A 26,598-nucleotide genomic window follows, 5' to 3' on the forward strand; every position below is an offset into this window, starting at 1 on the left:
TGATGACCTTTGACTTTACTGTGCGACTGTACATATGTGTGTGTCAAACCCACAAAAGCAAGCTCATGTGTTCTTTGTTCAAGAACATGAATGATGTGCTTCCCTGAACAATAGAGTTGGTTCACTCACTGCGCACGCTACATTTATGTATGAACATTCATGGATTACATGGCTTAGCGTAAGCGTGGCTGCTGTTTTAGATTATAATTAGGATATATTGACAATATTAAACTTTACTTTAAAACAGTTGAAGTGAAGATGAATTTCCTATAGATCAACGGATTCAGGTCGTATGGTTCTTTGCCGAGACAAAGTCGGACAAACTCACTGAAGCAATGTTTAAGGAACAGGTGAATGTAAATTATGCACTACCCACCCGAAATACAATCCAGCAACTAGTGCTGAAATTCCTATCAACGATCTGTTCATGATCTACTTCGGGCAGGACGTGTAAGAACAGAAAGATCGGCTACAAACATTGATGTCATACGAAGAGCGGTGGCGAAAAGCCCAAGGCGATCAGTACGTCGACTTTCAATGGAGAACAACGTACCGCGTACAACTGTTCATCGAATCCTCAGAAAAGATCTTTAGTAGTTTCCATATAAAACCCAGGTAAAACAGAAAGTGAAGATTACGTATTGAAAACAAACAAACAAACAATCAAACAAACACAGCCAAATTAAACAAAACAGCTTTTAAAATGATAACACGTTATATCGTGTTCACGTCTCAAATGACGAGACTTATTTTGCGTTTATAAAAGTGGGTTTGACGGTACGATAGATATCCATTAATTTCATGCCAAAGAGTCATGACCACATAGGCATGTTTGGTATCATAACATTTCTAAAAGAATTATCTATATACTGTGCAATTTTTGTAACAACACTATTAACCCAATGCAAGTTATGGCAAATTCACAATGTTAAGGGACTTTTGGGACACCCGGTATAAGGATTAAAGAAATGTATGGTTTCTGCTATCTTTCTGACATATCTTTATCGCTATGGGGTTATTCTACAAAACCCTAAATTTCAGGTAAAATGTCGCGTTTTTGGTTGTACATAGGTGAAGTAATTTCGTCCTTTAGAATGCCTTTTCCTTTTCTCGAAAGTTATCGACAGAGAAGCTGACAAGACCACCAGGTGGCTAAAGGAAGCCGACTGGATCCGCCGAAAAGGAAAATACACTCTAAACAAGGACGAGGGGGCAGCCTCGATAAACATCTTTGACCAACTCATCACGCCCTCCACTGCAGGTCCTGTTGCCTATAAACGAAGCAGTCAGGTGTGATGATGGGTTGACAGTCTGATGAAACCACTAGTGTATTGGTGAAACGTCACTAAAAATGTGAGTTTTTCAGGCCAAACCTTCATTTTACTTGGAATTGTTAAAAATATTACCAGTTAAAACCAACATTCTAAATGAACTTGTTCAAAGAACATTAGACCGTAATTTGCATAGAAGGTTTTGATATCAAATGTACATAGTAGGTTTATTCTCCCAACCAAGTTGTATTGATTATGATTGTCAATCAGCAGTCGGTTTCACAGATTGCCTCCAAATCATCTACTGATTTTGTATTACCAATAAGAATTCCTCTGATCTGTAAGGATGAACAAAAATTAATAAAACATGTTATGATTTTGTTGCCAGAAATCTACATCTGAATTACGTTGCCTATTTTAACTAACCATTATTAGCCTGTAAAACAAGTCCTAATGTATGTCAATATCAGTGACAGTGCCTGCTACTTTATATCATGACTTATTATGACAATTAAGGGAACTGGAATGAGCGTTTTGAGCGTTTCGACAGCATTTTTGTGGGACATGAGAGCACATCAGACCTATCGAATTGCATTCTGAATACGAAGAATGTCTTTCTGATATCAAATAATTTTCATTTTATGAAATTCACGATATAATACAAATTTTATGACAAATTATTAAAATTTGATATTTTTTCATTTTGGAGATATAACAGTCCTCGAAGTTAATTTTATACATTTAATGATACAGTCTTAAAGTGTATGTAGCTGGAAGGAAAAGCCGACGATCAACTGAAAATTTTGACCTTTCATATTGAAGATATGAATTTTTTTCCCAAAAAGACCTAATTTTTTTTGGTGTTTTGGGAAAAAAATCCATATCTCCAATACGAAAGGTCAAAATTTTCAATTGATCGTCGGCTTTTCATCCCACCTACATACACTTTAGGTATAAATCATCAGATTTATAAAGTTTACTTCGAGTACTGTTAAATATCAAAAATATCCATTTTAATGATTTGCCATAAAATTTGTATTCAATTGCGAATTTAAAAAAAACAAAATTATTTGATATCAGAAGGCCATTCTTCGTATTCAGAATGCAATTCGATATGTCTGATGTGCTCTAAGTCTAATGTCCCACAATAAATACTGTCCAAACGTTCATACTCCTTCCTTTAAGGTTAGTAAAAAACTTGTTGCCTATAAATCTGAAACGAGACATGCGTCAGCATAATAGAATGTTTAAAACAATAGAACAGTTAAGATTGTATCGAAAAGCTACGTTTAATTAAAATGAGGTTTCTTTTTATCATAAATGTAGATGTAGTATTACCTGCATGTTTCGTTTGGATACAGGTTTCCTGTAAACGTAAATCATCCATGCGACGATTACAGATATAATTACAACTATAAATAACACCACAAGTACGATAATAGCAGCCACAGAAAGTCTTCTTGTCGATCCTAGATACGATAAAACACAAGCGAACAGTAAACTCAAGTCATAGTATTGGTACAGTCAGATATTCCAATACTTTAATTCGAATAGTTCACTTCTCCGAAGGGTTTATACTGTAATAAAGGTTTTCTTTTTTTATTCCAAAATGATAATATGCAATCATTATGAAAGTTCCCAATACATTTGGACGCGAAAAACATTGGAAATTTTCAAAGAAACAACATCATAAACTTCACCTCTACCACTCGAAATATCTCGCACTTTTTGGATTAGGGCGCCGAGTGCGGCCTCAGAGTTAGTCTCCTACGCAGCCAGCTTGGTTATGCTCCCTCCACATGTGTGGAGGAGCGTAACAAACTAAATTAGTAGGAGATTAAGATTTGCGATCGTTCCGAAATATTATCATAATCTGAACAATTATGATAACTAGGCGGTTACCCGTATTTCGCGGTTTTCGGCTATCATGGTTATTGGCTTTTGCCGATCTCAAAATCAGGGTGTGTCCTTTGGCTGGGATCTTTCCTCACAGCTGAGATCAATTTGACCTGACTTTCGCCCTCAGTTTGAAATTTGATGACCTAACAAACGCAAACCTGAGTTTCCTTGGCCAAAGTTACACCCACCCACAAAGTTTGAGCTCCATTATATGAGCAATTTGAAATTTGTACGTCTTTTAACCTATGACCTCTTAATCGTAGGTCTGACAAAAAGGTCACCGTGGAAACTTTTGTTAGTCCAATGTCCACTCACACACCAAGTTTGAGCTCCATGGGGGCACTTTGAAATTTCTACCTTTTTTGACCTATGACCTCTTAACCGTAGGACTGACGAAAAGGTCACAGTGGAAACTTTTGTTTGTAAGTCCAAGATCCACCCACCCACCCACCAAGTTTGAGCTCCATAGGGGCACTTTGAAATTTCTACCTTTTTTGACCTATGACCTCTTAACCGTAGGACTGACGAAAAGGTCACAGTGGACACTTTTGTTTGTAAGTCCAAGATCCACCGTACCCACCCACCAAGTTTGAGCTCCATAGGGGCAATTTGAAATTTCTACCTTTTTGACCTATGACCTCTTAACCGTAGGTCTGACGAAAAGGTCACCGTGGAAACTTTTGTTTGTTAGTCTAAGGTCAACACGCCCACCAAGTTTGAGCTCCATAGGAGCAATTTGAAATTAGACTTCAATTGGACTTGACCCGGTCGTTGACCTTTGACCTTAAAAAATATAAACTGGTTCTTCCTCATATCAAGCTGCACCCACCTACCAAGTTTGAGGAACGTGCGACCCCCGGTCTCCGAGAAAAGAGGCGGACAGACAGACAAACAAACAGACGTACAGATTCTGGTGAATTATAGTAGGATATGTCAGACCAACAGAAAATCATCGCGTTTTACTACAAATAGGGCGAATATGACAGTTTGCTCATAGATGTAAGTAGGAACATGTGTAAGTATTACAAATATGCCAAAAATCGGTTTTGAAAATAAATAAAGGTATATTCTGAAAAAGTAATCATTCCTAACATGTCACGTTATTTAATAGCGTTTCGTACACTCGTAGATAGTGAAAACCAATCAGAGCAAACGTTAGTAAGCCGTGCGTAAATGTTGTATAATTCTCGCTATTCGCAATAAGGGCGCCGCCAGCGGTTTGCGATGTAATCGTGATGTATCATGATGTATCATGGGAAAAGGTCGACATCAAGTCCGCGCAATACGAATATTACCATGCTATTACATAGGAACACGTGACAATATTTTTAGTTTGTCAATATAACGGTATTACACGCAAATCGATAGAGAAAAAATTAATTGTGCACATTTCAAATCACATTATTAAGTATTATTGAGTATCGATTCGCGTGTAACACCTTTATTTTGACAAACTAAAAAATATTGTCACGTGTTCCTATGTAGGCCTACTAGCATGGTAATATTCGTATTGCGCGGACTTGGATGTCGACCTTTTCCCATGATACATCATGATACATCACGATTACATCGCAAACCGCTGGCGGCGCCCTTATTGCGAATAGCGAGAATTGGGGAATTTGCACGGTACACACAGTGCTTTCGGACGCGTTCATTTTTCTTGCGGGTGGATGCATTTATATTTACTTGCATTTCCCAACATTTTAGTGACAATTTTGTTATAAAAAGTGAAAATAAGTTAATAAATGCATATCACTTGTTGCTCGAGAAATTGTACAAATGCACTTGTACTGAGATGTTCATGCGTCTAATGCACGAGCTCCGTGCATTATTTTGTACAATTTCACTCCCAACAAGTGATACGCACTTATTAACCTTCATACACTCCTAAATAGTGAGAACCAATCAGAGCAAACGTTAATGATATACGAGGTGTGCATAAATATTGTACTCCGCGCAGAGCTTTCGGAAGCGTTCATTTTTCTTACGGGTTGATTTTATATTTTATATCCACTCCCTCTTTCGGGGCTTGTGTATTAGACGCATCAACATCTCAGTACGCATGCATTATTAGAGACCTTGCGAAATGAAGTTACTTTAACTTTAACTTTAACGTCTAGAGGATTATAGAGGATTATGTATTCAAAACCACCTTGTTTTGAATACATAATCCTCTAATCCTCTAGACGTTAAAGTTAAAGTTAAAGTAACTTCATTTCGCAAGGTCTCTATTTTGTACATTTTCACTCTCAAGAAGTGATACACATTTATTAACCTATAATTCAACTCCAAACAACTGTATTTTAATGCACAATCTGATTTGGGATATAATTTTAATCGAAAAAGATTTAAATTTAAATCTCAAAGATCAGATTGTTTACTAACTATAAAATCTTTTGCCGTATAAAAGTGAACAGTTAGGCCTATATACTAAATTCAGAAAGAAAACACGATTTCAATCTACAACACTCACTGTCAGTGTTTGCCTCTGCTTGTGATCGTTTAGATATGAATGGGTTTGACGATGTAAAACTTGACTCAGTAATGGTTTTGGCATTGCCATCTTTCTTTGGGTTGAATCCTGGTTTCACATTTGGCGGCTTCCCATGGATAGTTGTGAAATCAGTGGTTTGGCTCTGAGAAAAAACAAACAAAACATGTAAATTTTCCCACAAAATAAAGCTAAGAGGAAACGAAAAATATGACAATTTTAGCAGTAGCAAAGTTGTCGGATCTGTACCGTATTTTTTGTTGTTATTGTAATAAATACTAATATTTTTTGTTGGAATTAATATGGACAATGCTTTATGCTCTTCGGTAGGTTATGGAGTTTTACAGAAGGATTTTATAAGTCTATCAACTTTGCACATGTTTCTGTAAACTTTTCAACTGGAAAATGAAGGAGAGACAGTTGGGTAAGAAGTTCTTACTAATTACAGAAAACAAAACAATGAACTACGAAAGGAAACAAAGCAAAAATTGTTCTGATATCGGAAATATCATAGCAAATTGGACTATTACATTTAAAATCCACACTACCCCTGTGGAAGATTTTGGAAATATCTTCCACAGGGGGAGTATGGCAAATTGGGCTATTCCGTTTAAAAATGGCAAAATGAGAAAAATGGCTCTAAACGTAACAATAATAAATGTAATAATAAAAATAAGATATAACAATATATCTATTGAGATTATTTTTGTAGCAATTTAGGATCTTCTTGTACACTTTAAAAAGTAAACATATTAAAGGACCACTTAAGACCAACATTAAAAAACTGAAAAAAAAAATCACTGACATGACCAATTCTTGGTGTCAAGCGACATTCACATTGAGGGCAGGCTTCTCTGTCCTTATATATAAGCATTGTGGCTACTCTCATATTTCAAAACGCACTCTCAGAATATACAGACTTGACATTTAGTATGGAATATTTTTTCGAAAAATTCCAAGACTGGTCTGGAAGGGGTCTGCATAAACCGCACGGGATAAATATTAATTGGAGTGTGTCGGGAGATGGTGTAAAGTATTTTTTGACAGAAAATGTGCTTTCCATTAGTTTAAATTATGGTTCTCATAATTTAGTGAATTAGCCTAAATGGCGGATTTAGGGAGACTGAATTTGATTTTTGTGGGGGTTAAAATTTCTGAATTTGAGCAACATTATTCTGATATTATCTAATTTATTGAGGTTTGAGGTGATATTTACTGAACCTAAAAACCAATAAGTGTTCGTCAGACCTGAAATACACTTGTAACCTACCAGTTTTGAAAGTGGGAGGAGCTTTAAAAATATGGCTCTGAAAAGTGGTACGCACTCAGAAATTTTTAATGGCCCCCTGGGGCCAAATGTTATAAACTTACTGTACACAAAGAAACAGCGTGAGTTCATTGGACAACTAAGAATCCGCGCAGTTGTTTTGTACCTTAAGTTTATAACATTTGCCCTCAGGAAGGCCATCAAAGTTTCAAGAGTACGTACCACTTTTAAAAGCCATACATTAAGCTCCTCCCATGTTCAAAAAATCGGTACATTGTTAGTGTAATTCAGCTGTGATGAACGCCAGTTGGTGACGAAGTTAAAAAAATATCACCTCAAACCCCTATAAATTTGATAATAACAGAACAGTGTTGCATAAAGTCCGAAATTGTGTCCCCCACAAAGCTCAAATTCAGCCTCCCTAAATCCGCCATTTTAGCCAGATTCGCTACATTATGAGAACCATAATGTAAACTCATGGAAAGCACATTTTGTTTCAAACAATTATTTTACACCATATCCCGACACACCCCAATTAATATTTAGCCCAATCGGGTTATGCAGACTCCTTCCAGACCAGTCTTGATATTTTTCGAAAAAATATTCCATACTAAATGTCAAGTCTGTACTTACAGATCTCAGCTTAGTTGTCAGATTCGGTCGAGATGTTGTTGATGTAGATGGCGAATTCAGTCGAGATGTTGTTGATGTAGATGGCGAATTTAGTCGAGATGTTTTTGAAGATGATTTACTATTTGTTATTAAAGTAGAGGTTGTCCTTAATTGTGTGGTTTTTGGAGGTACCATGGTGGCTGTCATACAAGAGTCCTGAATTCCCTGTAACCAATAAAAATGTAAAGTATAATAATCAAGATATTGTAATAATAATTAAGACAGAGATAAATAGACTAAATTGCGTCTGACGTCAGGGCCGTTGGTTGCCAAGCTGCGCAGTACGGTATTTTCTGTCTAGTTGTCAGAATTTCCGGCGCGAACTAGTCTTTTTTTTTTTTATCTCTGTCGCTTATTATAATAACCACACAGTATTGTTATTTTTTTCATTAACAGAACATTTGGGAATTATTGTTGGACCATGATATGAGTTCTAGCCTACAAAGCGAACGTTACATTTTTGCTCACCATTCCGTCACGTATTGATCTAAGGCCAGGGTTACCAATTCCAACATCTTAACCCAGTTATGGCACTGGCAATGGTCACATGAAACAACAGATGAATATTTTGAACACATCTAGAAGCCGCAGCTTGTTGGATCGAGAACCGCCCTTGTACGTGCTTCAATCGTTGTAGACGGATTGTTTCATACAATTACAAAGTTAAGGGATCGGATAGCAACGTTTATTGAGGTGGAAACTGTGTGTAGATGCATTAATAAGAGAATCGTTTTGTAGCCAAACCTTTTCATAATGTTCCACATCTGTTGTTTCTAGCTGTGGCTGTAAACCTCGGCTTGCTTAGTGATCTTCCATAATAGGATCATACATCCCATATGTATCACTCCAATAATTACGTCAAGAATCAGATTTATTGTGTCGTTAATATAATTACCAGTTTACTTACCACTTCATGACAGTTAGCCTCCACCCAGTCTTGGTGGTGTCTATCCAATCCACTCGAGCATCTCTGAAGCTCTGGACACCAGGAACAATCAAACGCGGTAGTATTGGCTGTCTCTAAGCATGTCCCACACGTATTGGCAATATTACATGCTGTGGAAATTGATAAGGTGGGTTGATTAGAAACAGCAGTGATTGAGAAACTACATACACATCACCAGTTATCTACCCCTGATGCAGTGATTGATAAACTACATACAAATCACCAGTTATCTACCCCTGGTGCAGTGATTGATAAACTACGTACATATCGTCCAGTCGTCTACCCCTTATGCAGTGATTGATAAACTACCTGCATATCACCCAGTCATCTACCCCTGATGCAGTGATTGATAAACTACATACAAATCACCAGTCATCTACACCTGATGCAGTGATTGATAAACTACGTACATATCGTCCAGCCATCCTCTCCTGATGCAGTGATTGATAAACTACGTACATCACTCAGTCATCTATCTCTGATACAGTAATCGATAAAGTACATATACATCACCCAGTAATCCAGTCCCGATGCCGATATTGATGAACTACGTAAACATCATCCAGTCATCTACCCCTGATGCAGTGATTGATAAACTACATACGCATCATCCAGTCACCTACCCTTGATGCAGTGATTGATAAACTACATACACATCACTCAGTCATCTACCCCTGATGCAGTGATTAATAAACTACATACATATCGCCCAGTCATCTACCCCTGATACAGTGATTGATAAACTACATGCACATCACCCAGTCATCTACCCATGTGCAGCGATTGATAAACTACATACACATCACTCAGTCATCTACCCCTGATGTAGTGATTGATACACTACATACACTTGTACACACCGCCCAATCATCTACCCCCGATGTAGTGATTTATAAACTACGTACGCATTACCCAGTCATCTATCTCTGATGCAGTGATTGATGAACTCCCTACATATTATCCAGTCATGTATATATTTATAGCAGCAACCCTATTATAACAAGGACTGACAACCTTCAAGTAAAACAAACAGTCATGGATAACACAATATAATTCTTATCTACTTTCTCTTGGGATACATCTACCTACTTTTCAATGGTGTCAGTACAAACGCTGTATTATCGGCTATTCCGCTGTCTTCTAATTCAACAGTATGGTATCTGTAAATATTTCGTGTAATTAAACCAGGATCTGTGTGTATAAAATTTTGTTGAACATTGGATAGTGACAGTAAAAATGTTCAAGAAATATAGTTTACAATAACAGTAGAAATCGTAACTTGTGAGTATCTTACCATAAATAAACAAAAAATGTGGATAAAAAGAATATTATGGGTACGAACCCGCAACCTTGAAAATGAGGAGCACAAACACTTGTTTCTCCAATCTAACAATAATAGCATTCAGTAATTTAAAAACCTGTGTATTCAGAGTACGTTGAATATAGAAATTGCAAATACTGATCTATATTAAAAATTGTCATCAAAGAACAAGGAACAATTTTTTTCCAAACCCAAAAGCACGAACAAAAAGTATGAAAAGAGCTAAATCCAGGAATTTTAAGTCACTTTTTGGTTTTGTTTGAATAAACAATGTATAAGACAAATAACAATGTCTGGTGCTTACTATAGGGGTTTGGAGTGTCTATAAAGAAGCCATCAGATAGCCCAACGGTGACTTTATGGTTATTGCCACCACTTATTGTGGATACTGGGTGTGGAATCTGAAAAAGAGTAAGGAACACTTTAAACATCTGTCTGTTGCATACAAAATATCTTCATGGGGTGGGATGAGGGATGGTGTGAATGTGGGATATGGGGGGGGGTGCACCTGCGATGTGGGTGTGAGTGGATGTGTTTATGTGGAGTTCGTTTTAATTCAGAATGAATGTTGGTGGAACGGATTATAGGAACGCTTGAATTGGTGGAAGAAGAAAAGATCTTGGATTATTTTCTCTGTTTTTCCTTCTTCAGGGTCCTAATAAGTGATTAAACTGTAATTTCCTTCAGCTTTTAGTTCTTTCTAGTAAGATGCCAGGTGTTGATACTTCATATTAAGCGAAACATACTTTTTTGATCAAAGTTATATTGCAATCGAATATAAAATAACAATTCGAATAGTAAGTGATTTGGTGGGTTCAGCATGTTGAGACGATACCTTTTTATATGCAAAAATGATCAGTCCATCATCTCTTAAGGTAGTTTGAAAAGTAAATCCCTCAGCTGAAAAAAAGGTTGAAAAACAAACAAACCAAACACATTAGAGAGATTGCGATTTTCAAACATAGGTATGGGACGTACGTCGATCAATTCAAAACCACTCTCCTGTATCGAAGCGAGGTCACGTATTTAGCCAGTTTTGAAGACTTTCCACGTGCGAAATCAACGCAGATACATCGTTGAAAATGCACAAAATTTGTCCATTTCACAATAATTTAAAGACAGTCAAGGATAAAGAACATACGAAGGAAAGTCTAATTATTATTATGACCCTTTTTGTTTGTAACAAATCATTATAATAAAGGTACAGCGATGTGTTAAAAATTTAAACTAAATTTATACGCGATGTCCATACGCAGAGAGTGCCCATTGAAATGTGTGTGATACTTTGCGTATAAAAAATGACATTGCGATTTCACATTTTGGATTCCAACGTCGTATAAAACGCAGGTGTTACGTAAAAATATGCTGATTTTACGACAAGTTCATGCAACGCGCCTAATTTTCAGGACGAAAAAGTCTCATTTTGAAAGTAAAGACATGATATTTGGATGTAGTGATCCTTAATCTACCAAAATATATGTTTTTGGGCAACTATAATATTTGGGGAGCACAAAAATACAATTAAGTTTAAGCAGCATGTTAACCTTGGTTTTTAGTCGAAATCAAAAGCATGTTGTATTAAATTTGGCAGAGAGCCCGTAACCTGCGGTAACCATCAAATTTTCAATCACCATGCCCTCTATCGACCTAGATCAGATATTATAGGCTTTGTTCCAGCCGCCTTGTTCTCCTTCGTGACGAATGAGCACAATCCAGTTTGGAACCGAGACTAGCAATATTGAACACCGTATTAACGTACGTAAAAACGTACGTTGAACGTACGGTCCACGTGCTACGTATGGAACATTGCAATCTCATTATTATGTTACCTAGTCTGACTACTTTCATAGTTACGATAATTTATAGAGCAGTAAATGTTTACTATTGGACTTGAAAGTATTCGTATTAAATTATCTTGGAAACGTCTTAGTGTATATAATATACCTGGCTCCAAGTGGTCAATTGGTACATTCGTCCACTCCACTGTAAAAGTAGTTGCTGTAAATTAGAAAAAATAATAAAATGTGAAGTCATAAGAAATTTCTTGATAAAATGACGATTTTAGTACGCACATAAGGTAACGGTTGCTTTAGTGGTTGATGCACTATGCGTATACATCACCCAGCCATCTACACTGGATAGTTTCAGATTGATAAAAACTAATTACAAATCACTTGGTCATCTATCCCTGATGCAGTAACCGATATAATTTGTACACATCACCTGTCATCTACTATACTCATGATGCAGTGACTGATAATTAGTTACGTACACATCACCAAGTCATCTACCCCTGTGCAGTGATTGATAAACTACGTACATATCATCTAGTCATCTACCCCTGATGCAGTGATTGATAAACTACGTACACATCACCCAGCCATGCATCTACACCTGATGCAGTAATTGACACCCTGCGTACATATCACCCAGTCACCCACCCCTGATACAGTGATTGATAAACTACGTACACACATCACAAAGTCCCTGATGCTGTGATTGATAATTACGTACACCTTACTAAGTCATTTACCACTGATCCAGCGATTGATAGACTACGTACACATCACCAAGCCATGCATCTACACTTGATGCAGTGATTGACACACTGCGGACATATCAGCCAGTCATCTACCCCTGAGTGATATAGTGATTGATAAACTACGTATACACATCACCAAATCATTAACTACGGTATTCGTTGTCTGGCCACAAACTAGAGAATTGCGATTTCAAACGTACGTATCGAACGCCCGTGCAATCTATTCATAATCACTCTCCTGTGACGGGATTTTAAATAGATTGCACGGGCGTTCGGTACGTATGTTTGGAAATCGCAATCTCTCTAATAACACAGTTTTGCCTTTATAAAGTGCTTATTGTCCTATGAGTGGTACCGGCAAAACCGTGTTATTAGAGAGATTTGGCTACTCTTTATTAGAGTTGGTATGACAGAAATAACATTTTAGGACCATTTTCAAAATTTGAGCATTTGTCTATTGCTCTGCCACAGACTTGTACAATCATGTCGAACCTATATTTTTACTCAGTCTGTTACTTCTATCGCGTGTGTATTTATGTGAATAAATTAGGGTGTTTTTTTTTCGATTAAGCGCTTACCATTTACGGCATACGATATCTTCGCATCATCATTGAGACCCGGATTGAAATTTCCCATCAGTGGAGCAATATATTGAGTGGCGGAAATGTATTGATGAAAGAAAGTATTGAGGTAAAGAAATCCTGTAATCAAATAAATGTTTTATTCGTATCATAAACTATAACTTCATGCAGTAGCCGATGAAAGTGGGTGAAACATACTTGCCATTACTCTAATTTTAAATAGTTACCGGCCCGACTGAAACATAGAAACACATGCATTTGGATTTTGTCACACCATGTGACTAAACTGTATTAACCACAAGTCGGGCGGAGATACTTTTGAAATGATACCCGCCCGACAGAATATTCAGACCTGTTTAAATGACGTTGAACTATTACTGCAGTTGTTGGCGTGTATACTGTTTTTCACATCATGGTCTGCTTTTCCTCCCAGCTATCAAAACTCGACCGCATGTTGACCGGCGGAACCGCGCGGTTCCATTGTTTAGAACAACAGAAACCGACTCCAACCGGATGGAACCGCCCTGTCGAGTTTTAATTTCATCCCTTGCTTTTTTTTAATCATTATTTGTATATATTTTTCTGGGAAATATGCAATATTTCTTACCTCCAGTGGCAATATATAACGAATTTATATCGTGACCGTAAAATGGAAAGGTAAATGGTAAAGTAATGTTCTGAAACAAAAGAAAATTAGACAATGAACAGAAAACAGAACAGGCCCATTCAGTAATCTCAGCGTAAAGGTACAATAAATAAAATTGTTTCTAAATTGCCTAAAAGAGAAGGATAAGTCATTCAAGGTATTTTTGAAATGAAAAAATTTGGCAAAAAACGAAGAAATATTACAGATTCGTGTAAAATGTCTTCTATTGTCTTTAATACACGGTTTCAGCTTAACCATCAGCTATGTTAGCACATCTATGACACTAACAAAGGTGCCAAACCATGAATTTTGATGATTTTTATGATCCCCCGATGAGCAAATCACTGAATGTGTCTTTAATTAAGAAAAATTATGGAGATCATCCACATCTATATACATCCGCATTTACATCAGGGACTACATTAAAGCCAAGAATTTTCTGCTTTACAAATGCTAAATTCCGCTTTTCTCCGCTTTGTAATTTTAGCACATTTCTGACATAATAAAATTTCACAAGAATCTTGTGACGATCATTGCGATTTGCAAAGTTGGGATGGGTGATTGGGTATCATGGCTGCAATGGGAGGTAGGACAGGCGTTGTACGGCAAATCTATGACGGATTTTACTTGATTTTGATGAATTTTGAAGACCCATTTCATTTAGTATTTTATTTATTTCTTTTCAATTTTTTTTTCCTATTTCTATGTCATTTTTGCTTATTTTTTTATTTTTTTCTCTGAAATACGTTTTCCGCTTTACCTCCGAATTCCGCGATTTTCGCGGAATTTCCGCAACGCGGAAAATTCTTGGCTTTACACTACATGTCCGATTTTGCCATCCAAACAAATATGCAAGGTCACCAATAGGGTAAGTCCATCAACCATCTTTTATATGAGTTATGACTCTTTCTGATGTGAAAGTTAGTTGAATTTCTAACTTTTGTTTTAACGAAAGTAAGTTTAAATCACTTGTGATATTTTGACACCAAGATCAAGGTCATGTATTCCACAAATGGTGCATGGATTTGAAAAGGAATAGCCCAATGCCCCGATTTCGGTTGGCGAAAAATCAAAACCCTACATGTATCACATGGCATCATTACGGCCAATCCAGGTAACAGCATTATTATGTTTATAATGTACAAATACTGTATTTCCTGTATTATCCACAGTCACTAAGGATGCTATACGCCATAAGACAGAATAAACAACATCACATGGATCTCATGCTAATTTGTCAATTTTTGTTGTGCCTAATATTAGTTTTGTTAAAACTTGAGGTGGTACTACACCCCTTGATAAATTTGTGACTATTTTTGCACATTTTCTCAAAAAATAATAACACACTGGTAACAAAAGTTATGTATATTATAGGGGCAAGGAATCCAGTTACTACACTGGAATTTCAGTGACTCAAGACAAGCGGTACCTTATTTAATGATAACAAAAGAGGTACCGCTAGAATGTACATCATTTCTTAACCTCATATAATGAACCACTTGTCTTGAATCACTGAAATTTCACTGCAGTAATTGGATTCCTTGTCTTGTCCCTATAATATACATAACTTTTGTTACCTGTGTGTAGTTATTTTTTGAGAAAAATGCAAAATTAGTCACAACATTTATCAGAGGGTGTAGTACCACCTTAAAGTTATCCATCTGTGTTATGGTATTACCATTGCACTGAGATGATTATCTGATAAACTCAGTCTTGTTACCAATCCTTGGTTGTACAAACTAGATGCGTCGTCACCACTGAAAAACGATGATGTGTAATAGTCGTGATCTGCATCCTGCAATTGATGACAAATTATAAATATAAGAGGAATATGAAGAATGATTTTTTAGACTTAACAATACTCGCCACACCTTTCACGATTTATTTTCGTTTAGAGCAAACATAATGCTTAATTAACTACTAGTAATTAATTAGTGAAATTCTTTTATAGTTTCGCTTATCTCCAAATTCAAATTCCTGAAGTCCGCTAATTAATGAAGTAATTGATTAATTAATTTAAATGTATTTTATACATTTTAAAACTTGGGAAATTTGGATGTATGTGGCAGAGAGGAAAGACAATCAAGGTCCTTGGAAAACCTATTGGTCTATTATACCGTTTCCATCGTCTGCGTTACTATGGTTACTGTTGCTTCATCCATTGCCTTTGTTGTCAACTCTATTGTTTCAAATGCCGTTATCACCTCTGTGACGTTTTGTGTCATAATGAAAATATCTGTTGATGTTGTGGTAATATCGGTCTCTCGTTGAGATACCGTGGATGCCGTAGAAATGGTAGATGCCGTAGACTTTGTAGAAGCCGTAGACATGGTAGAAGCCGTAGACATGGTAGAAGCCGCAGACATGGTAGATGCTGTAGACATGGTAGATGTCGATTTTAGTGTTGACAAACTTGGTGTAGTAGATTCTAGCATAGTGGAATTAGTCCGGGTTGCAGTTACTTCTGACACATTTGTGGTTCTACTAGAGGCATCTTGTGTAGAAGCCTCTATGGTAGAAGCAGGTTGTCTTGTTGTTACAACTGGTATGGAATGAGTTGTGATGTTCTGCCTATGCGATGTTGATGTGGTACTAGTTTGATCGGTTGGCACTGTGCTCCCAGATTCGCGAGTTCTTTGCGTTGCATCTTGCAGCATTGGCGCTACGGTATTTACCATCGATGTCGAGGTAGTTTGCATAGGTAAAACAGACACAGTCCCACTTTTGGGTGGATTTGTGGCGCTAGACGGAGGAGGCGCGGGAGCTCCAGGCGCGCCATCAGGATCAACTGTGTCTCGCTTAGTTCTGTGGGCGTATGGTGCTATGTTTACACGGTACACAAGTTTGTTGCTTGAAGTATCGATTTTGTTTGGTAAAAGCTGGTAGGTTACGTCATCGGCATCTGTAAATTTGAATAATGTAGTTATTATTTGTGTTACCATGGATACTAAATGTTTTTGCAGGCCATGCAAGCCCGGGTGTTCAAGTCAGATGTTATTACATTTACATCAAGTTTTCCCGCAATATTAATGTTTAAGAAAGAACCACCTGATGTTAAATTTCATATTTCCAAATTGCTGTAGAATTCCGTCGGCAAGCATATTATGCTCTATAAATGATGGATCTTTTGACGAAAGAGACGAAAGGAAGACAACCTCCACAAAAACATTACAATAGATTTGCCTTACAAAAATACATGTTTGTACAGCCGCCTATCAGTAATAGTTGCTCAAACTCCTAATATTATTGTTTTTATGACATACTGCAGTTATTGTTCATTTTCCTATACAAAATACACATACACAGTGCTCTCACCATTGAGCTGTGACCTCTACAAACAGGTATAGAGCATTGCTGTCAATCAAGAATAATGTATACATTACATGTAGGCTAAAAACTGAGTAGGTGGGGCATCTGCAAATGTTCGTACCTCCCTGATATGTAAATGACAAATAACAGCAAAAACAACTCCCATATCTGTCCATAACTTTGGTCAGTGGAGTGAGTCAGGGGATTTCAAGTGGGTGATTATTGATTGGCAAGTGCCATATTTGGGCATAAGTACAGTCCACCATTCAATGTGGAGTATGTGCTAGACTTTATCGATTGATTTTGCTAGAGTAATTTCCTGTTAACCAAGTTTAAGAACGGCAAAGGTCGAATCATGTTTGCTGTGCAGCATAACTGCACATGTGTCTACCTTTCATCTCTTTCGTCAAAACAACTTTCATTTAGAGGTATACGCTTGTAGATGGAATTCTACAGTTTTAGGCATCATACGGTAATTTAGCAGCCTCAGTTGCCAGCCAGGTTAAGAGTTAAGAGTGTAAGCTAGCCTACACCGGTTAAGTGTTGATAGTGTAAGCCAGCCTTAATCGTAGTGTTGATAGTGTAAGCCAGCCTCCATCGTAGTACAGATAGGTGCCAGAGAATTTAGCAGCCTCAGTTGTCAGCCAGGGTAAGAGTTGAGTGTAAGCTAGCCTACATCGGTTAAGTGTTGATAGTGTAAGCCAGCCTCCATAGTAGTGTTGATAGTGTAAGCCAGCCTCCATCGTAGTACAGATAGGTGTCAGAGAATTTAGCAGCCTCAGTTGTCAGCCAGGTTAAGAGTTGAGAGTGTAAGCTAGCCTACATCGGTTAAGTGTTGATAGTGTAAGCCAGCCTCCATCGTAGTGTTGATAGTGAAAGCCAGCCTCCATCGTAGTACAGATAGGTGCCAGAGAATTTAGCAGCCTCAGTTGTCAGCCAGGTTAAGAGTTGAGAGTGTAAGCTGGCCTACATCGGTTAAGTGTTGATAGTGTAAAGTGTTGATAGTGTAAGTCAGCCTCCACCGTAGTACAGATAGGTGCCAGTGAATTTAGCAGCCTCAGTTGTCAGCCAGGTTAAGGGAGTGTAAGCTAGCCTACATCGGTTAAGTGTTGATAGTGTAAGCCAGCCTCCATCGTAGTGTTGATAGTGTAAGCCAGCCTCCATCGTAGTACAGATAGGTGCCAGAGAATTTAGCAGCATCAGTTGTCAGCCAGGTTAAGAGTTGAGTGTAAGCTAGCCTACATCGGTTAAGTGTTGATAGTGTAAGCCAGCCTCCATCGTAGTGTTGATAGCGTAAGCCAGCCTCCATCGTAGTACAGATAGGTGTCAGAGAATTTAGCAGCCTCAGTTGTCAGCCAGGTTAAGGGAGTGTAAGCTAATCTACATCGGTTAAGTGTTGATAGTGTAAGCCAGCCTCCATCGTAGTGTTGATAGTGTAAGCCAGCCTTAATCGTAGTGTTGATAGTGTAAGCCAGCCTCCATCGTAGTACAGATAGGTGCCAGAGAATTTAGCAGCCTCAGTTGTCAGCCAGGTTAAGAGTTGAGTGTAAGCTAGCCTACATCGGTTAAGTGTTGATAGTGTAAGCCAGCCTCCATAGTAGTGTTGATAGTGTAAGCCAGCCTCCATCGTAGTACAGATAGGTGTCAGAGAATTTAGCAGCCTCAGTTGTCAGCCAGGAAGAGTTGAGAGTGTAAGCTAGCCTACATCGGTTAAGTGTTGATAGTGTAAGCCAGCCTCCATCGTAGTGTTGATAGTGAAAGCCAGCCTCCATCGTAGTACAGAGGTGCCAGAGAATTTAGCAGCCTCAGTTGTCAGCCAGGTTAAGAGTTGAGAGTGTAAGCTGGCCTACATCGGTTAAGTGTTGATAGTGTAAAGTGTTGATAGTGTAAGTCAGCCTCCACCGTAGTACAGATAGGTGCCAGTGAATTTAGCAGCCTCAGTTGTCAGCCAGGTTAAGGGAGTGTAAGCTAGCCTACATCGGTTAAGTGTTGATAGTGTAAGCCAGCCTCCATCGTAGTGTTGATAGTGTAAGCCAGCCTCCATCGTAGTACAGATAGGTGCCAGAGAATTTAGCAGCATCAGTTGTCAGCCAGGTTAAGAGTTGAGTGTAAGCTAGCCTACGTCGGTTAAGTGTTGATAGTGTAAGCCAGCCTCCATCGTAGTATTGATAGCGTAAGCCAACCTCCATCGTAGTACAGATAGGTGTCAGAGAATTTAGCAGCCTCAGTTGTCAGCCAGGTTAAGGGAGTGTAAGCTAGCCTACATCGGTTAAGTGTTGATAGTGTAAGCCAGCCTCCATCGTAGTGTTGATAGTGTAAGCCAGCCTCCATCGTAGTGCAGATAGGTACCAGAGAATTTAGCAGCCTCAGTTGTCAGCCAGGTTAAGAGTTGAGAGTATAAGCCAGCCTCCATCGTAGTACAGATAGGTGTCAGAGAACGTAAAGCCTTAATTGTCAGCGAGGATAAGAGTTCGAAAGTGTAAGCCAGCCTCCATCGTAGTGTTGATAGTGTAAGCCAGCCTCCATCGTAGTGCAGATAGGTGTCAGAGAACTTAATAGCCTCAGTTGTCAGCAAGGTTAAGAGTTGAGAGTGAAGCCAGCCTACAGCGTAGTATAGATAAGTATCAGAGAAAGTAACAGCCTCAGTGGCCAGCGAGGTCAAGAGTTTGAAAGTGTAAGCCAGCCTCCATCGTAGTGCAGATAGGTGCCTGAGATATTAGCAGCCTCAGTTGGCAGCAAGATTAAGAGTTTGATAGTGTACGCCAGCCTCCATCGCAGTGCAGATAGGTGCCACAGAAGTTACCAGCCTCAGTTGTCAGCAAGGTTAAGAGTTTAGAGTGTAAACCAGCCTACAGCATACATATACGTGCCGGAGAAATCTTACAATTAAGTATAGAAGAGTATAAGGAGAACCCAGTAGTTACTAAGGAGTCGGAAGAATCTGGTAGCGACTCGGATGGTGATGAACCTTTTATGATGAGTGAAGAAGAGAAGAAGGAAAACAAGATGGACGCCTCTACTCGTCAGGAGGGTCCATTTCGGATCTAAGTCACAGATAATAAACGACGGCGAAGGGATTCACTTTGTAAATACAGTTTTTGATGTTGCACCTAATTTAAGCACTCCCAACGCCAGTTTAAATCACCGCACAGCACATGACGAGAAGAAGCCTTCAGCGAACGGTCTCAGGTGTATCTACACTAATGCTGATAGTCTTCTAAATAAGAGAAATGAATTAAATGTCATCATTGGCGACATGAACCCAGATGTTATTGCAGTCACAGAAATCTATCCTAAGACACATTCCGAAACACAAAAAGTAGAATTGGAGATTGATGATTATGACTGTTTTATATCAGGTTCAACAGGTAGAGGAACCTGTATATACATAAAGAAGTATTTAAATGCTAAGATGGTGGAGGATCTAACCAGCGATGATTATGAAGAGAGTGTATGGTGCGAGGTCAGGCTTAGAGGTGAAGATAAACTGTTGTTGGGATGTATATATAGAAGTCCCAACAACTCAACCAGCTTGAATGATAGCAAGTTAAATGACCTAATAAGCAACTCCTGCAGCAGACAGTACTCTCACTTGCTACTGGTTGGAGACTTCAACTATCCGGAAATAGATTGGGACTCGTGGACTACAAGAGCTGGTGATTCTCATGGAAGTAACTCGCTCATTGACTGTCTACAAGACAACTACCTTTTCCAGCATGTCGATTTTGACACTAGACACCGAATTGGACAAAAAAGTAACCTGCTTGACTTGATTATTACAAATGATGAATCATTGATAAGAGATATGGATGGTGGCAGTCCATTGGGTAAGAGCGATCATGTGGTGATTAGATTCACACTAGATTGCTACACTGAACCTTAAAAGCAGACACAAATGGAAGATTCATGTATGACAAAGGTGATTACGCAAGCTTGAGAAAAGATTTGAATTCAGTTGATTGGGAAGGAGGAAAATTGAGAACGCGGAAAACCAATGAAGCATGGAACTTCTTTGAGACCAAATTTAGAGATACAATGGAGAGAAATATACCCAAAACCAAGCCAAAGACATGTGGTGGTGCACCGAAGAAGTTTAAGCCGCTGTGGATGAGCAGTGAGGCAATGAGGAAAGTTAAAAAGAAATACAATTCTTGGAAACGCTATACAAGAACAAAGCACTATCAAGACTATGAGGAATATGTCAAAATAAGAAACGAGGCAACAAAAGAAGTGAGGAGAGCAAAGAAAAGTTTTGAGAAAAATGTAGCGGAAGATGTGAAGGTTAATCCCAAGGCGTTCTGGAAGTATGTAAGATCTAAAACCAAGGTGAAAGCTGGAATTAAGGATCTAAAAAAAGAGGGATCTTATGCACAAGCTGATGGTGATAAAGCAGAAGTACTCAACTCCTTCTTTGCTAGTGTTTTTACAGAAGAGGACACAAGGCACATTCCTAAACCAGATAAGATGCACCAAGATGTAAAGTTAGAGAATATCAACATAAAGTGTGAAGATGTCAGGAAGGAGATACTGAAGTTAAAACCGTCAAAGTCACCAGGCCCTGATGGCCTGCATCCAAGGGTCTTGAGAGAAGCATGTGAGGAAATTTCAGAGCCCCTGGCTGTTATTTTCAATAAATCCATGGAGGAAGGTGTCGACCTCGATAGATGGAAGATAGCAGAGGTAACAGCTATATACAAAAAAGGAAGCCCTTCTGATGCTGGTAACTATCGACCTGTCAGTTTGACATCAGTTGTATGCAAGATGCTTGAGTCAATTATCAGAGACCAACTGATGGATTTCATGAAAGAAAATGAAATAATTTGCAATGAACAGCATGGATTTAGGCAAGGAAGATCTTGCGTTACACAGCTAATAGAAATCATGGATATCTGGACCAGGATGCTTGAAGAGGGTGATGGCATTGATGTGGTCTACCTGGATTTCAGAAAGGCCTTCGATTCGGTCCCACACCAACGCTTACTGAGGAAAGTTGAGGCCCATGGTATAGATGGCAAACTCCTAAATTGGATAGGAAGCTGAAACGCGTTCCATTGTTTCGAACAACAAAAACCGGCGATGGAACCGCCCGGTTCGAGTTTTTGGTTCAAGTTGATGGAAGCTGGGCGCAGTAGAGACGAATTATTGTATACAAAGGCTAATAGTCTTGTAGAGGCTCAAAACAAACTGAAGTACGATATTTTGACGCAACAACATTTTCGTCTCCAACGCGTACGGTACTGAAGCTTGGCTGGGACAACTTGGGTATAAAAGTACCCTCTCAAATCAATATAAAGGACGGGTTGAAGCACGGTACAAACAATTGTACAATCAGTCTCGTTAGGCAGGTTACCATGGTTACACGGACACGCCCAACCCGACTCCCATATATTTATGATATAAATCTGCAAAGAATCTAGCTTTATGCAGTGATATCATTGCTAACTTTCAGATGGCAATGGCATCATTATGCCTTTGTTAAAATGCAAGTAAAATTAAACTGATCAAAAATACAATGCCAACTCTTGATTTTCGGTGAAAATTGTGTGAAATCTAAACTTACAATTCATATTTGTTATGCCTATGTTCTTAAAATGAGCTGAATATTTTTTTCTCACAGTACCGCGCGGAACGCCCGTACTTCTTCTAAAAGATGTTGTCTGTTTGTGCTTTCTGGTCCTGTGATTCGTCCAAGTACCGGATTTTTAGTCGATTGCGAAATTCCTGGACGTCCAAGATTCCATCTTGAACATTGAAGATTGCATCTACAGTTGGACACCAAGGTTATGCGTATGAGAGTGACGATGACCGTATTTGCCGGAAGCCCTAACCCTAACCCTAAACCGTTCTGGCAAATACGGTCATCTCTCTACTGGTATAACCATGGGCGCCAATCCGGCTTGAAATGGTGGGCGCCAATCCGGCTTGAAATGGTGCCGGCCAAAATTGTTAAAAAGTTGCTGAAAAGAACAAAAAATTGGTCATTTTGCCGAAAGTGGGGTGACACGTCCCCCTGTCCTCCCGCGATTGACGCCCATGGTTTATAACGTATGAAAATAGTGTGGTATAAACGTGTTTTTAGCCTCTTAGACAGCCATCCATACGCACATAATGCGTAATGCCACCGTGACATGCAATTTCTTACTGCTATAAATAGGCATTCTATTCAATAACATCACGTATCTATGGTAACGTATACCATCCGCTTCTTTTCACAATATAAAGATGAAAACCAATGTCGATTGTCTGTATAAATTATTGATTCTATGACATTATATTGGTCCGTATTTCCCTGGCAATTATACAGTTATCTGTTTTTATTTCCCATTCTCGGTGTTTTGTTCTCGTTTCCCATTTGCTCACTGTGTGCCTGTCTATCTGACTCATCCCTGATGCCTCGGCTCTAAAAATATGTAGGGACCGGCTTGTTTTGTAAAAAATAATTGCGCGCGAACCGCGATTTTTTTTTTCCAATTGTACACTATTTTAGCCCAATATTTAATTGAAATGGTGTGTTTATCCTTGAACCATTTATTTTCAGAAATAGAATTTAAAAAAATGAAGAAAACTGAAAGCTTCATACATCAAACACAAAAAATGTTTATAAAACGTTATACACGTGTTATAAATGTAACGCAAAATGTTTAAATAACATTTACAAGTTTTTCAAAATGTTATCAAAACGTTTTATACCATGTACACCTTTAATAACATTTGCTGTAAAACGTTTGTGTTTGCTGGGTTACGATAGTCTTTCGCACAGAATTTCTTGTGCTCGGGCATAACGATTTACGATTCTTGAATGCACGGAAATGCACTGGTTTACTATATACATTGGCATATTCTTTAAAGAAAAGTGCAAAAACAATGGCACGTGTGCAACTGTGCATGGGAATAGTATATTTTGGGAGTGACGGATCTTTGAAGATTCCTGTTATCCGAGTAATTTCACCAATTCTTCACTGATATCCCTCCTAACGTATAGACAATAAATCTAAAGAATTGTTGTGTATATTAAAACGATAACAAACTCACCACCTGAAATTATGCATTTTTCAGTCTGCCGCCTGGACAACCAATTCTTTAGAAATGCTTAGTCGCGCTAAAAGTCGATCGATACATGTAAAAATCAGCACAATTCAGAGATACACCTTTTTGCTATGAAATTAATTTTCTCGGTCAAATATAAAGCAATATTTTTTTTTCTTCAGTAATGTCAGTTAAAAACTTGGTGCTTGAATATACATTTTTTTAAAAATCCTGGTGTTAAAATTAAGCATCAAATTGTGTCTTTTAGTGTGATATTTTTGATTTTTATAGGCCTTGAATTCGCCTGCGAGCTTTTTACGGAATTCATGTTTTAGCGTCTCAAACTAACATAGTTTGCTAAAGAAAGATATTTCCCACCTCTGTAAAGCACATCGTGTGGGTCTATATGTTATAGTTTTGTCAGAATTTCCGTTTTTGTTTTACCCTTTTTCCATTCATGGTCCGAAAATGTCAAACTAAGTAAAAGTAGGCAATGGTGAGTACTTTTATCTCGAGAGCAACCAGCTGAAATAGTCGATATTTCCTTTGTTGTTATCCAGGTCAATTTTTCATTGAAAGCAAATTGCCCGACCAGCGATTAAATCCCCAATTGGGTGTTCTGGTTAAACATGATCAGTAGGAGCGCTATAGGTCTGGGAATTTCTTTGCTATATTGAAGTTCTGGCAACACTATAGCCATGCCGGTATTCCTATTAAACCCAGGGATATCGATCCACAATGCTAGTATTTAGCCTTTAGATTTCACGTGTTGATTTAGAAATTTTTTCAGCCGACAGTGAAAGATGGTGAAATCAAAACGGAAATTCTGACAAAACTATGATATATAGCTCACGGTGATGTGCTTTAGAAAGTTGGGGAACATCCTTCATTAGCGAACTATATTACTTTAAAAAGCTATAAGGTTGATCCAAGAAAAAGCTCGCGGGCCGAGCTGAAGCCTATAAAAATCGAATATCTTACACTAAATGACTGAATTTCAGGCCTAAGTTTAACACCAGGATTTTTAAAAAAAATCAGTATCAAGCATTATAGTTTTTCCAGCCATTTACTGAAAAAATGAAAATTATTGCTTTTCATTTGGCTGAGAAAAAAATTTTACACTGAAAAGGTGTAACTCAAAATTTTGCTCATTTCAACACCAATTTCGATCGTTTGTATTGCCTTATTAAATGACTGAGTGAGCCTTGCAGAACAAAAGAATCGGTTGTGCAGGTAGCTGACTGTTTTAGTCAATTGGCACTAAAACGAAACACATATGACATAGCTGTACTGCATTCACTATTTTACTAGCGTATATGAGCTATGTATTAGCATTATTGGTTTGTCATTTTATGTTTTTGAACGTATTCATGGTATTACTCGAGCTCTTACGCCATTCATGCCAAAACATAAGTACTTATAAAAATGTGACGCATTGTTTTATATGCATGTGCAACACCAATAACTTACCAATTCCGATTATTTGTCTTTGAACAGCCTGACCAGCACAAATGCACCAAAACGTCCAAAATATCACCAGGAACATTTTATATTTAAGTTCCAATCATCCTTAAAATACTATTCCTTAAATTATCCAAAATACACGAACAGGTTAAAATTTTGCACAACGCAAAAGATAACATGTTGTTATTATAGCATTCGCAGTGCGTATACAGCAGGGTTGGTATTGTCTTAATTGCATTTGTATTGCCAGTGACTTTGACATTGCAAGACGACGATCCAGTTGCCCTGGTGATCAATCAGCCATGCGTTTTTTAATGGTAGAACTGCATTTTGCGCTTTCACCGAGTTTCAAAATTGCGAGTTATTGTTTGGACTTTAGTCATTTGGAATAATTATTCAATAAAAGAGTTCACCTTTTCTGTGCCGGCAATATTTACTGCGTATTATGGGACTTGAGCGACCTTGAAATTATAACGTGGACAGTGGCGTAGATTTCTTTTTGACATTGGGGGGGTTGAGTTTGGAAAAAATTCTTGAAGTATAGTGAAATCAGCACCTTTTGGCGACAGAATAAGTTAATTGTAGAACTGCGCGCGAAGCGCGCGAAAAATTTTGCTATTTTTAAGCTAAACTGATGAAATATGGTCCAAAAGTGGAATAAATGCGCGAGAAGCGCGCGAAAATTTGTACTTTTGGGGCTAAAATAGGCAAATATGAGGTTAATTTGGTCAGAAACTTATATTCAGGCGACAACATTGGGGGGATGATTGTATGGAGCATCCCCTCTGGCAAAATATTGGTGGGGGGGATAAATCCCCCATCCCCCGGGATCTACGCCTATGAACGTGGAACTGATTAAAACTGCGTTCCAGTGATGAACATTTTCACAAGTTCTAGACCAGACTAAAGCAAAATGACAGATATACCAGCGCACCGACAAAATCATCCATCACAAGGTTGGCACGAATTGTAATGTTTGCCCGGGAATGTTTGGTGTAATAAAAAATGTTTTCTTTTAATTTGCTTAGTGTTCTGCCATAATTAGACAGGTCCGTGGCTCCCATTTACCATGTTTACGTTATTCTCCCATTATCCACGTTATCTGCAGTTTCAGCTCTTCGCTTATCGTTCAACAAGTATTCCTTATTCTATTTCAATTTATT

At 38.2% G+C, this 26,598-nt stretch overlaps 1 protein-coding gene across 2 annotated transcripts; it reads right to left on the reverse strand.

The window, feature by feature from the left end:
* Window positions 1-360: 360 nt before the first annotated feature.
* On the reverse strand, window positions 361-25,625 carry LOC140151073 (uncharacterized). 2 transcript variants are annotated; one of them, XM_072173273.1, is made up of 15 exons: window positions 25,442-25,625; window positions 15,754-16,538; window positions 15,315-15,431; window positions 13,598-13,667; window positions 12,988-13,110; window positions 11,812-11,865; window positions 10,703-10,767; window positions 10,172-10,268; window positions 9,636-9,737; window positions 8,508-8,656; window positions 7,653-7,765; window positions 7,562-7,619; window positions 5,644-5,806; window positions 2,610-2,740; window positions 361-1,609 (listed from the first exon to the last, which is right to left on the reverse strand). In XM_072173273.1, the coding sequence occupies exons 1-15, from the start codon at window positions 25,515-25,517 to the stop codon at window positions 1,538-1,540; spliced, it is 2,175 nt and encodes a 724-aa protein (XP_072029374.1). In that variant the 5' UTR covers window positions 25,518-25,625; the 3' UTR covers window positions 361-1,537. The 2 variants fall into 2 exon arrangements, with proteins under 2 accessions (XP_072029374.1, XP_072029373.1); XM_072173272.1 differs by having other exon boundaries at window positions 7,562-7,765.
* Window positions 25,626-26,598: the final 973 nt, after the last annotated feature.

Source organism: Amphiura filiformis, chromosome 4 (assembly GCF_039555335.1).
Source record: "Amphiura filiformis chromosome 4, Afil_fr2py, whole genome shotgun sequence".
NCBI classification, from domain to species: domain Eukaryota; kingdom Metazoa; phylum Echinodermata; class Ophiuroidea; order Amphilepidida; family Amphiuridae; genus Amphiura; species Amphiura filiformis.